We start from the raw sequence: 13286 nt of genomic DNA, 5'->3' as shown, positions 1-13286 counted from the left end.
TTTGTATGCAAATGAGGAGACTTAGGATCACCCTTGGCGTGGCTAATGGCTCCGGGACACCATTACACCTCCACAATTGGCATACTGAGCACTTGGAGATCAGCGCTGTCACGGTATGACGGCACTTGGTATACAGATGGCGGGGATGTAACTGCCCTGACACTAAAGGTACTGTCACACTTAGCGATGTACCAGCGATATGACTCGGTCAGGATCACTGGTACATCGCTAAGTGGTCGCTAGTGAGCTGCCACACAGGCAGATCTCACCAGCGACATCGCTGGGGACGGGGGTCGCTACTTACCTGTCACACCAGGCGATCCTGCGTCCTCCCGCCCGCGTCCACGCGTCGCTCGTCCTCACAACAGGAAGCGCCACAGGAAGCTGACGACGAGAAACAGTCCTGGACGTTCTCGCGCGATCAGCGATAACCAACGGGGGAGCCGGTCGTAGGTAAGTATCAGACACAGAGATATCGCTAGCAATATCGCTGCTACGTCACTAGTTATAGCGATATTGCTAGCGATATCTCTTAGTGTGACTGGCCCTTAAGGGTTTAGCCATGCCCCAAAGCCCACTCATCTACATACAAAACACATGATTGATGCCAGCTGAGCCTCTAGTAGCCATACTACAGTCCCATACATCCCTGTATAAGTGATAGCGTGAGCGTTTGGGGGTGACGGCCTCCTTTCAGCCTCACTGGCACTCCTCTGCTGTTACGCAAAAACCAAAGATGCCACCCAATGTGGTTTTTTTTTTTTCCTTTTTAAGAAAGGCAAAGAACAGCAGTGGAATTTTTGTTTTTTTTTGTAGTTGTTGCATAACCTTCATCAGAACCTTAATGTTTGGCTGTGTTCACAAGTTCAGGATTTTTCACGTTTTTTTTTAGCGTTTTTTCCCCTGCAAACATGCCTAAATGCATACATTAAGCATCCTATTATTAGAATGAAAGCCGCAATTTTTTGTGCCCATGATGCGTTTTTTTCCCGCAAAAAAAAGCATTGCGGAAAAAAACGCACAGCATGTTGACTAATTTTGCAGAAAATCTGCGGATTTCATTGTATTAGGATGCTCCAGAAAAAACCGCAAAAAACGGGATAAAAACACAAAAAAACAGCGAAATTTTTTTTTACAGATTTCCTGGGAAGGAGTCCGGTTTTCTCAGGAAGTTTCTGCATACGTGTGCACATAGCCTCACACAGTATGTGTCCCACACAACCTCCTACAACTACACGCAGGCTGCTTACGGTCCAAACTTTTCTCGAAGGGGGAAATTATCTTAAAGGCCCAAGCCAGAGGGCAAGGGGTTAACAATGTATCCTCCATCATTGGCTTTCCCGCAGCATCCGCCCGTACTGTGAGTGCACTGATTGCCGGCAGCGGTGTGGCAGCACTGTGACTACGCTGCTGGTTTCCCCATAACGCCGGCCGGCACGTGCAGCTCACACTGGCCAGTCTGGAGTGCCGCACGCATGCGCAGCAATGTGAGCGCGCACACAAGTACTCCTCGTCGCTCGGTAGCCTGTGCGCGTCCGTGCCTTGGTTTCTTTCCTGTATTCCAGCATACACGTGACCCTGCCATACAGAACAGTCTGTAACCGGAAGTGACGTGGGCGGGACGCTGTAGTACACCTAGGAGTCTTCCTGGCAGTGAAGCGCTTGCTGACGTTATGTCCGGCGTCTAGGGGAGGGGGTGAGTGGAGGGAGCCTTCTAACTCCTCCTCATTAGTGAAGGAAGCTGGAGGACCAGGCGCTGCCGGCGGCCACTGCTCCATCACCGACTGAGCCGAGACTAAGCAGGGCTGACGTGGAAGTTGAGCTGCTCCTTGGCCAATCACTTAAGCGCTCCCATCAGCTTTTACCAGTGGACCACTGACGACCAATCACAGACGAGCTGTCCTCACTCCGCTCAGGTGGTGGTGGGGGATGCCAACCAATCACAGCTCGCTTCTCATCCTGACTCGCCTCTTCGTAGCTTGTTTGGAGTAGAGCGCTGGTACGGTGACCCACCAATCCGGAGAGAGTGTGCGAGAGCGAAGAGCAGGGGGCGTGAGCTGAGACAGCCAATCGGCGGCCGGCGTTTCACACACGGACCAGCTGTGACAGAGATGAGGACCAAGAGGTGACTCAGCCATCGCCAAGGCAACGGCCAGTCAGCTGCTAGACCTGCTCGTCGCCACACCCTCCTGGCAGCCCTCTGGAACTACAGGTGTGAGCAGCCTCCACTCCATGGTGATTACTAGCCAATCAGAGGAGAGAGATCTCAGCCAGAACTCACTGTGCAGCCAATCAGCAAATAGTTTCTCCAGTGCCTGCCTGTTGGATTACGAGTGCCATTCCAAGTAGGGTGCTAAGAAGCCTGGCATCGGGGTAGTGGTGCCCAAGTGTTAGCAACAGAGCCAGAAATCAGTGACAAGTGCAGCCGACCCCCATCGGGATCCTCACATTCAGGACTGCAGACACTGACCTCCATGAATGGAAATCGGAACCGCAGGTAACGAGGCTTCAGGGCCCCTAGAGATGTCCACACCATTGTATAACGGTATCCGACGGCGTACTGTGCCTAGGGTTCAGCTGGAAGGGTCAGTGCTAGAAGGCGCTCACTCAGTCTCTGCTTGTGACTGACAATCGCACTGAGCCTCTTAAATGTTGTAATCCACCTGACAAGGGTTAAATGTGACCCTCAGAACCGGGAGGCGTAGTGGACCTCATTTATCAGAAGTGTCCGACCAACCAGAATTCAGCTGTCACTTTCTGCGCTTTACTGGAAAATGAAGCCTGAGTTCTGCTGGTCCTATCCCTGAGACAGCGCTGACAGACGGCGGGCATCGTTATATCGGGGGCATGTTACTTTGGTTCTCAATACTTTGCATTATTGGTTTGTGCTGAGGTCTAGATAGTTGGCCGTGATCTACCTTGGGTGTCACTTCAGGTCATTGTGTGGTGGGATTGGACGCCTCTGCTGGTGGCATGGAGAGTGTAAATATGGCTGCACAGCCCAGAATTCCAGCAGGTCTGTCCAATTCTGACTGATGTACCTGTACAGAATGTATGTCTGTGCCAGCATGCCCGGTGCTCACTGCCACTGAGTGATCCTCAGGCCTGCTCTGTCCTCCCGTCTGGGCAGGGTGGGCTTTGCTGCCCGTTTCTTCTTCTAAAGTAGGAATCCTCTGTTATAGACACTGCTTCATAACGGGAATGAAATGTCATATTGGCATACAAGTCCCTGCGATAACAGTGATGTTTTACTTTAGCACTGCAGTTCTTATAGAGGGGAATGGAAAAAGTCCTGAAAACCCCAGGACCTGGCGTCAGACACCGTCACCCTGCGCTCCTCAGTACCCATCACGCTGCGTCGTCCTACTCCAGTAAGTGGTAGATCTGGTTCCGTTATTCCGATGCGTCTGTTATGTAACGTCCTATAGGTGGGCTCTGGTAGACCCCTGCGGAGGGTTCTGTAACGTCCTTATAGGTGGGCTCTGGTAGACCCCTGCGGAGGGTTCTGTAACGTCCTTATAGGTGGGCTCTGGTAGACCCCTGCGGAGGGTTCTGTAACGTCCTTATAGGTGGGCTCTGGTAGACCCCTGCGGAGGGTTCTGTAACGTCCTTATAGGTGGGCTCTGGTAGACCCCTGCGGAGGGTTCTGTAACGTCCTTATAGGTGGGCTCTGGTAGACCCCTGCGGAGGGTTCTGTAACGTCCTTATAGGTGGGCTCTGGTAGACCCCTGCGGAGGGTTCTGTAACGTCCTTATAGGTGGGCTCTGGTAGACCCCCTGCGGAGGGTTCTGTAACGTCCTTATAGGTGGGCTCTGGTAGACCCCCGCGGAGGGTTCTGAAGAATTAAAGTTAGAAAACATACCTGTCCTGTCACACACAGCTTCTCTTGCTGCTGAACTTATTAGGGCTGTTCCCATGCTCTGTAACTTTCCACCCAATCTTTCGTTGGGCAGCACTATGGGTATTGGGACCTCCTTTATGTCTGTCCCTGTCATTTATTACACCTGCCGTTGTCCAATGGCTGGCCTGCCCTGAACGGATGCCCCCCGCCTGCATGTAGTTTGGCAGAATGGAGACTAGGTGCAGAGAGAGAAAAACGTGCCCCCACTTCGTGTAATCCTTTATTCCTCCAAGTGGCCTTCACTTTGGGGGGATCGTTTGGGGAAAAAGGCAGCATATTTTTATTGGGAACCTGTCAGCAGATTTTTAGACCCCCAGCTATAGAAAGCACCTGAAATGTTGATTATGCTGATATCTTTGCATTATAAGTCAGTTTTCTAGAGATCCATTGGCCACTGTTTCAGCACGTGCATGTGTTTGTCCCGCCTGTGCAGTTCTCGGGCCTCGCTCCCTCGTTCTCCTCCCGCTGCCAGCCTCCTGCCGGTGACTGACACTTATCTGTGACCTGCTCCCCCACCCAAGAACTTGCATAGGTGACGTCTTTCTGTGGAGCCGTACATGCGCAGATCCAGAATCTGATCTGTCACAAGAAGTTTATAGATGGAGCTAAAACATCCTGTACAAGTGAGATTGCCATGGCAGGCCATGATTATAATCTGATCTGTTGTGCGGCCCCTCAGCGGTCCTCTCATAGTAGTTCTTCTGCTGGGACATGAGTGCGCATGTGTATTGAGAGGCTCGATGACAATTTTCAGCTGTGCCATGTGGAAGGCACAGTTAGGCCCCCTGGCCCTGAGATGAATGGGATTTGCGGAAATGTTGACTTCACTGAAACTTGCCAGTCGTTTAGAGAGTAACTCATCTTTTATTTGTTTATATTTTTTTTTATGTCTTGGAAAGTTATGACATTTTGCAAATCCCTTTAATGGGTGATTTGTCTACATTCCTGTAAAAAATTGCAAGTCTATTTGTCTGTCTTCAGCTGCACTGATATTGGAACGAACTCATTTGGAGTACTGATGCTGGCAGTGGGAGGGTCAGCACCTGTGTCTCCCTAGCTCTGGAGTCAAGCAGGGCACACAGAGGAGGAGGCGGGTGCTGACACTTTCACTGCCAGCATCAGTACTCCACATGAGTACGTTCTGATATCAGTGCAGCTGAAGGCAGGCAAACAGACTGGGGAAAAGCAGGGGGTTGGAAGCCACTTACATGAAAAATGTTTTACATGAATGGAGAGCATTCTCCTAATTGACTTACTAAGTTTCCTGGATTTCCATGTTGGACAGAATTATAAAAAATTGAAGTCTGGGAAGACTTTCTCTAATGAAGTGATGTAATTACCTAGTCCATGTCAGATTAATTGTTCTATTTTAGGGAAACATTGCCCTGCTGTAATGCTGCAACTAATACGATGTGTAGTGATCAATGATAATGTGGAGCCCTAGCCTTGTAGTCCTTGTGCCGGGTGTTAAATCCTTTCCGGTTGGGGACTGGGAGCCAGGGTTCACAGTGCTCCTCACCTTGCCTGTAAGGAATGGCCATATATGCTCCCAAGCACTCAATTTAAATGGCGTGTATTGTGAATTAAACACTTTGGTCAGTGTTAATTTTCTCTACACATGCAGAATATTGTAAGGGCTTTTCCAATTAATAGGACACTTTTTCAACAATCCACCCCCCTCCATTGGATCTGATCTTACTTTGTACCCCAGTCTAATGTGTGCAGGCTCCAGATATGCAATCCTTTCGGTATGCACATCCGGCATTTAATTGGGCTGGTCAATCATGGAGCCTGTGAGTTACTCTCACCTTCTGCCTTGTACGATTGCCACAGTTTCCCAGCACAGTCTGTGGGTGTTCATGTGAACCCTGGCGGTTCAGAGGCCACCCGCATACTGCTCCGCAGTGGCGGCCGCATGTGTGAGGCTCTTTGGAGTGTTCTGAGATATGTCTGTTTGGGGAAATGCTTTATATTCTTCATAAAATAATTCTGAAAAGTATTTTTGTAGAAGCAAAAAATTGGTAATTTAGATGCAGCTGGCTTCCTTATACCATCGGTCTTTGAAGAAGCACTCCTACCATCAAAGTTTGTATCCTCTTAATATATTGCAATCATATTACATTGCACTGTGTACTTACAATTGCAGATTTTGCTTTTCTGCCCAAGCAATTCGTCTCTTTTTTCTGCTCTATGTGGAAACAGGAAGTTTCTTGTCCCTGCATTTATCATCCCCTCTTCAACTCCTGGCCCAGCTGCTCCGCTGGTCCTCCTGCTGGGGACTTTTGCAGTGACTCGTGACTTGTGCAGAGAAAATTGACTCACCCAGTGTCTACATAGAGCTTAGAAGGATTCAGCTAGTCAGTTTTTTATCACATGATGTCATAGACCTAATGAAAAGAGAACCGTTAGCTGGGTAGAAAGGTAACATGAGCAGTTGTGATAAAAACGAACGCATGGGCCATGCACCTACAGTGAACAAGTCGGTAAGACAGTGTTCACACCACCAAGAGACTGGAACACAGAGAAACACAATACAACAAACGTGAAAAAATACTCTGCTGTAAAAAAAAAAAAAAATTTCAACAATGAACAGCAAGTGCTAGTAGAAAGATGATAAAACAGGGTGCTTAGGGACATTTTTCATAAAGTCCCAGATATACCCTTTAAGTCACACATTTCCATTATATACAGATTCCAGTCGACTTACACCCCTCACCTACGTGTTTACAGGCTGCCAGTGGTTTGCCATGCCACTGACGGACGTAACCCATCGCCCGTTCTTAGTACTGAACACTCTGATGTTGTAGAACTGCAGTATATAGTACAAGCGATCACAGGTTTAAGTTAAATAAAGGTATTAAAAAAAATTGTAATCCTCATTAAAAGAAAGGAAGAAAAATTGAAAACCCCAAATTGTATTTTGGTCACACCTTTTTCCAAAAAATGCAATGCAAAACCAAATAAATCATCATATATCACAAAGTGTTGTTATCGAAAGCTACAGCACACAAAAAAGCAAACCCTTTTTGGTTAATTGACAGAAAAATGAAAAAGTTATGAGTGGTACAATGAATGCCGTAAAACACACTGTAAAAAAAAAAAAATGGTGAATTTTTTTTTTTTTTTCACCATTTAACCCCACATGGAATTGTGTAGCCTGGCTGCATGACTGCAACCAGTTAGGGAATGGTATAACAGCCGGAGTCCTGACTAGTCTGCGTCCCCTCCGGCCGGGTCTTCCTGTGTACATGTGAGGGAGAAGCCTGCCCATCACCTGCTGTGGTCCCTGGCCGGGGCGGTGCGATACTAGACTGGCTGTAGCCCTGAAGCATACAATCTCTGAGCATATTAGATGGTCTACCAGGCTGCGGCCTATGCTGCCCACAGTTTGGGTTTGATGACTGTAATTAGGCTAGGTTATCAATATTAGATCATATAAACCTATAAATAACTTGCCAAGGATATACTATACTACTAATGAAACAATGATAAATAAACTAGACCCATAATTTTTTTTACAATAGATAAACACAAAAAAAGAAAAAAAAAAAACCTTAACATCCCATTAAAACCCCCCCAAAAAGAAGGCAGTGTGGTCAATGGTGTATCACAACATGGCAACAAAATAAACACATATATTAAATAGAAATAAATAGGGGGAAGATTTCAAAGTGCCAACACAAACACAGTCAAACGAAATGGGAACTATCTAACATTTAAAAAACTATAAATTCATATAATGAAGTTCCGACCAGCCGAAGATGATAATTAAGTATAGAGCTATTTATAACGAGACCCCCTCAACCAAATAAAGTGCAATCGTGCTAGCACCAATATGCACCAGAACTCCCCAATCATTAAAGCACCATTAAATGGACCACAATGCCCATACCCCGACTCGCGTTTAGCGTATTAGCTTCCTCAGGGGTCTGCCTTTCTATAAGCCCACCAGTCGGCTGCCATAGTGCTTGTACAGGTGCTGCATCCTCTTCCAAGCTCTCAGAATCCAACTGTGGGCAAATACAGGATGTGTTCCAAAAATCTGTGCCCCCTACTCCAAAGACCAGCTACTGGCTCCTTATATATGACACGGCTTTCTGAAAACCTCCCTATATTTTCTATGGCTTTGGAAACATACAAGCAAACTATTTTGAATTTTAAAAAAGTTGTTCCTGTGTGTGTTGCACACAAATGTCATCAGCCATCTTTGCACAAAAGGAATATGATTCACAGATGAAAGGCTAAAAAAATGAGTCACATCGCTTACTCATTGGAGGACCATTATGGGTGACTGAACTGATAATGTGTTTTTTTTGTTAACTTTTGATGGCCTTTACTATGTGACAATTGCATGTCATATGGGTACAAGACATTGCACATGTGGGAGTAAAAAATTGGCAGCAGATAATAATCTGTTCTGGGAAAGTTTACTTTCCTAGGTATTTATAAGAATGTATTCTGGGATGTACAGTGGCTTGCAAAGGTATACACCCCCGTTGGCATTTTTAATTTTTTGCTACCTCACAACCTGGAATTTCGCTGTTTTGTTTGATGGTTTGGTTTTCTTTTTATTGTGTAGCCAACCACAAATAGAAAAAAATAGCTGAAAAACGTCAGTGTGCATAACTATTCACCCCATTAAAAAAGTCAGTACTTTGTAATGCCTCCTTTTGCAGCCATTACAGCTACAAGTTACTTTGGTAAGTCTATATGAGCTTTCCATATCTTGCCACTGGGATTTTTGCCCATTTCTCAAGGGAAAACTTCTCCAGCTTCTTCAGGTTGGATTGTTTCCCCAGGTGAACAGCAATCTTCACATCTGACCACAGATTCTCAGTTGGATTAAGGTGTTGGATTAAGGTGTAAATAAGTAAATGTGTTGGAGTGGCCTAGTCAAAGTCAACTTTGACTAGGCCACTCCAACACATTTACTTATTTCCCCTTAAACCACTCAAATGTTGCTTTAGCAGTATGCTTTGGGTCATTGTCTTGGAAGATGAACCTCCGTCCCAGTCTCAAAGCACTGACAGACTGAAAAACAGTTTTTTTTTCAAGAATATTCATGTATTTTGCACCTTCCATCTTCCCCTCAACTTGTATCATTTTTCTTGTCCCTGCTGCTGAAAAGCATCCCCACTGCATGATGCTGCCACCACCATGTTTCACTGTAGGGATGGTGTACCTGGAGTAATGAGCAGTGTTGATTTATAGCCAGACGTAGCATTTTCCTTGGTGGCCAGAAGGTTCAATTTTGGTCTCATCTGACCACAACACCTCCTGCCATACATTTGAGGAGTCTCCCACATGTCATTTAGCAAACTAAAAATGAGCCTTACAATTTGTGTGGAAGTAAAGGCTATTTTCTGTGCACTCTTCCATAAAGGTCACCTCTATGGATTGTACAGCATGTAGTGGTTGTATGGACAGATACTCCAGTATCTGCTTGGGAACTCTGCAGGGTTACCTTTGGTCTCTGAGCTGCATCTTTGATTAATGCTCTCCTTGCCCAGGCTGAGAGTTTTGGTGGGTGTCCCTCTCTTGACAGGTTTGTTGTGGTACTATGTTCTTTCCATTTGATGATAATGGATTTGATGGTGCTCCAGGGGATCATCAGAGGTTGGGATATTTTTTTAAAACCCAACCCTTACTTATATTTCTCAACAACTTTGTCCCTGACTTGTTTGGAGATATCCTTGGTTTTCATGGTGTTTGATTAGAGGTGCCTCTTGCTTAAAGAATTTGTCCACTACTTGGACAACCCCTTCTCATCCACGCTTGGTCTAACAAAGTAAAAAGGCTTATACTCTCCTCCCATGCTGATGCGATTTCGGTGGTATCGCCACTCGCATGCAATTATCATGTGAGCCTGGTGCCCAATCAGCCCTGGTGTCACTGTCTCCGACTTCGTACAAATCGAACATCAAGAGGAAGTCAGGGCTGCTCTTTCACTTTCTCTTGATGTACAATTTGTACGGAGGCGGAGACAGTGACTACATCGCTGATTGGCGGCCAGGCTCGCGTATCATAACCACATGAGCACCCCGGGAGTGGAGACACAGCTGGAATGACAGTGGCACAGTAGGTAAGTGGTTTTTTCATTTCATCGGCACCAAGCATTCAAATCAAGAAGGGGTTGTCCTAGTAGTGGACAACTCCTCTAATGGTGCTACAGCTTCTGTGGCGTGTGTGTGTGTATATATATATATATATATATATATATATATATATACAGTACAGACCAAAAGTTTGGACACACCTCATTCAAAGAGTTTTCTTTATTTTCATGACTATGAAATTGTAGATTCACTCTGAAAGCATCGAAACTATAAATTAACACATGTGGAATTATATAATTAACAAAAAAGTGTGAAACAACTGGAAATACCGTATGTCTTATATTCTAGGTTCATCAAAGTAGCCACCTTTTGCTTTGATTTCTGCTTTGCACACTCTTGGCATTCTCTTGATGAGCTTCAAGAGGTAGTCACCGGAAATGGTTTTCACTTCACAGGTGTGCCCTGTCAAGTTTAATAAGTGGGATTTCTTGCCTTATAAATGGGGTTGGGACCATCAGTTGTGTTGTGCACACGTCTGGTGGATACACAGCTGATAGTCCTACTGAATAGACTGTTAGAATTTGTATTAAGGCAAGAAAAAAGCAGCTAAGTAAAGAAAAACGAGTGGCCATCAAGAAATGAAGGTCAGTCAGTCCGAAAAATTGGGAAAACTTTGAAAGTGTCCCTAAGTGCAGTGGCAAAAACCATCAAGCACTACAAAGAATCTGGCTCACGTGAGAACCGCCCCAGGAAAGGAAGACCAAGAGTCACCTCTGCTGCGGAGGATAAGTCCATCCGAGTCACCAGCCTCAGAAATCGCAGGTTAGCAGCAGCTCAGATTATAGACTAGGTCAATGCCTCACAGAGTTCTAGCAGCAGACACATCTCTACAACAACTGTTAAGAGGAGACTTTGTGCAGCAAACCTTCATGGTAAAATAGCTGCTAGGAAACCACTGCTAAGGACAGGCAACAAGCAGTAGAGACTTGTTTGGGCCAAAGAACACAAGGAATGGACATTAGACCAGTGGAAATCTGTGCTTTGGTCTGATGAGTCCAAATTTGAGATCTTTGGTTCCAATGACCGTGTCTTTGTGCGACGCAGAAAAGGTGAACGGATGGACTCTACATGCCTGGCTCCCACTGTGAAGCATGGAGGAGGAGGTGTGATGGTGTGGGGGTGCTTTGCTGGTGACACTGTTGGGGATTTATTCAAAATTGAAGGCATACTGATCCAGCATGGCTACCACAGCATCTTGCAGCGGCATGCTATTCCATCCGGTTTGTGTTTAGTTGGACCATCATTTATTTTGCAACAGGACAATGACCCCAAACACACCTCCAGGCTGTGTAAGGGCTATTTGACCAAGACGGAGAGTGATGGGGTGCTACGCCAGATGACCTGGCCTCCACAGTTACCAGACCTGAACCCAATCGAGATGGTTTGGGGTGACCACAGAGTGAAGGCAAAAGGGCCAACAAGTGATAAGCATCTCTGGGAACTCCTTCAAGACTGTTGGAAGACCATTTCCGGTGACTACCTTTTGAAGTTCATCAAGAGAATGCCAAGAGTGTGCAAAGCAGTAATCAAAGCAAAAGGTGGCTACTTTGAAGAACCTAGAATATAAGACGTATTTTCAGTTGTCTCACACTTTTTTGTTAATTACATAACTCCACATGTGGTAATTCATAGTTTTGATGCTTTCAGAGTGAATCTACAGTTTTATTCGGTCGTCCATGACAGCACCACCTGAGAGAGGGGATCCACCCCTTAGGAACAGGAAACCTACAGATACAAAAGGGTGGCACCTCTCCCACGCATCAGTTGGTTTCCTGTTCCTAGAGGACATGACTCTCTACAGATCGTCCGTCATGGAGTCGTCGTTGAGTACCCAGGCCGGCTGACCGACTCAGGTAGCGAGGGGGTCTCCTACCTCGGTCAGTGCGGGGTCCCTGGAGGCGCCACGGTGGGGCCGGGTAGGTCACCACGGCAGTGGACGGAGCAGGTGGAGCAGGGGTCCGGTGGATGCCGTCTCCAAAAACGCCAGCACCTGGTATGTATGCCCCGGTCCTGCTACGCTTCCCCAGGCCCGGTCCTCCCGGTCAGTGCTGGCCCCTGGCGGGCTCATGGCGGCGTGCGCAGGGGGGCAGTGGGGCATTCCGGCCAGGAGGCGCTGCGCGGCTCCTTCGCGCGCGCTCCCGCAGGGCTCTGATGAGCGGCGGAAGTGACGTGGCGGAAGGGGCGGAGCGATAGCGCCGATACCGGAAGTCGGGTGCCGGCCGGCCTCCGGTGCGCGCCGCGGGTGCATGCCCATCCGGGGGTCGCGCGGCGACCCGGGTAAGGCGAGGGGGGCCGGAGCATGGGGGAGGGAGTGCGGAAAGCCGGGTGGGTGGTGCTATGGCAGGATACCTGCTGACCCGGACACCAGGAGGCCATATAAGGCAGATGGGGATGCCGCTGGGGTGCTTCTGAAGGCCCCAGCAATGGATTCAACGGAAGCCCCCTTGGACCAGCGGGACGAGGCGCAGGAGCGCCCGCAAAAACAGGCCACGACAAAACCGCTTGCGAGTGGCCAGCAGAAAAAACAGAGACGAACTAGCGACCAGAGCCGCGAAAGTTCCTCCAGAAAGGACCCCCCTGCCTCCCTCCGTGATCCGGTACCTGCTTCATCTGCATGGGTAAGAGATCTCCGTGAATGTACCCTGATGCAGTGTTCCCTTATGTTTTTTTTTTTCAGGGGAAAAAGGCTACGGGAAAACAGAAGCACAGGGAATGTGCCCTCTGTAGTTCCCCCCCTACCAGATGGCCACCCTAAAAAAGCGGAAGAGACACCTGACTTCACTTCGAACCTGAGAGAGATGATCAGGGCAGAAATGAAAGTCTTACCTCAAAGAGAACCTTCTAGGAGAAGAGAGGCTAGTGGTTCAGGCTCGGAGACCTCAGTCGCCCCTGGGAAAGGCGATAATTCCTCGGACTCCTCGGCCTCCTCGTCGTCTTCCTCGGATGAAGACTCTAGCCGGTTCTGCTTCCCCTTAGACCAGATGGACAGATTAGTGAAAGCAATACGGTCCACCATGGGGGTAGCGGACAAAAAACGGGAACTCTCAGCACAGGACATAATGTTCGGGGGTCTAGACCCCAAAAAACGCAGAGCTTTTCCATTAAACGATAAGGTTCAGAACCTAATTGACAGAGAATGGAAGAGACCGGAAAAAAGGGGCTCCATGCCACCAGCCTTTAAGCGGAGATACCCCTTTGATAACCCGGTAGTAAACAGATGGGATAAAGCCCCGAAACTAGACGCAGCAGTAGCCAAAGCATCTAAAAAA

The 13286-nt window shown here is 47.5% G+C and overlaps 1 protein-coding gene across 2 annotated transcripts in view; it reads left to right on the top strand.

Moving 5' to 3' along the window:
* Positions 1–1699: 1699 nt before the first annotated feature.
* AGO3 (argonaute RISC catalytic component 3) overlaps positions 1700–13286 on the top strand; it is a 152386-nt gene continuing 140799 nt past the window's right edge. For both annotated transcript variants that reach the window (XM_073562907.1, XM_073562900.1), the window contains exon 1: positions 1700–2497. In XM_073562907.1, coding sequence (XP_073419008.1) covers positions 2479–2497 — 19 coding nt within the window. In that variant the 5' untranslated portion in view covers positions 1700–2478. The remainder of the gene's footprint in view (positions 2498–13286) is intronic.

This window comes from Dendrobates tinctorius, unplaced genomic scaffold (assembly GCF_039654945.1).
Source record: "Dendrobates tinctorius isolate UK_male_01 unplaced genomic scaffold, ASM3965494v1 ptg000015l, whole genome shotgun sequence".
Classification (NCBI taxonomy): domain Eukaryota; kingdom Metazoa; phylum Chordata; class Amphibia; order Anura; family Dendrobatidae; genus Dendrobates; species Dendrobates tinctorius.
This window is presented reverse-complemented; position numbering and strand designations above follow the sequence as displayed.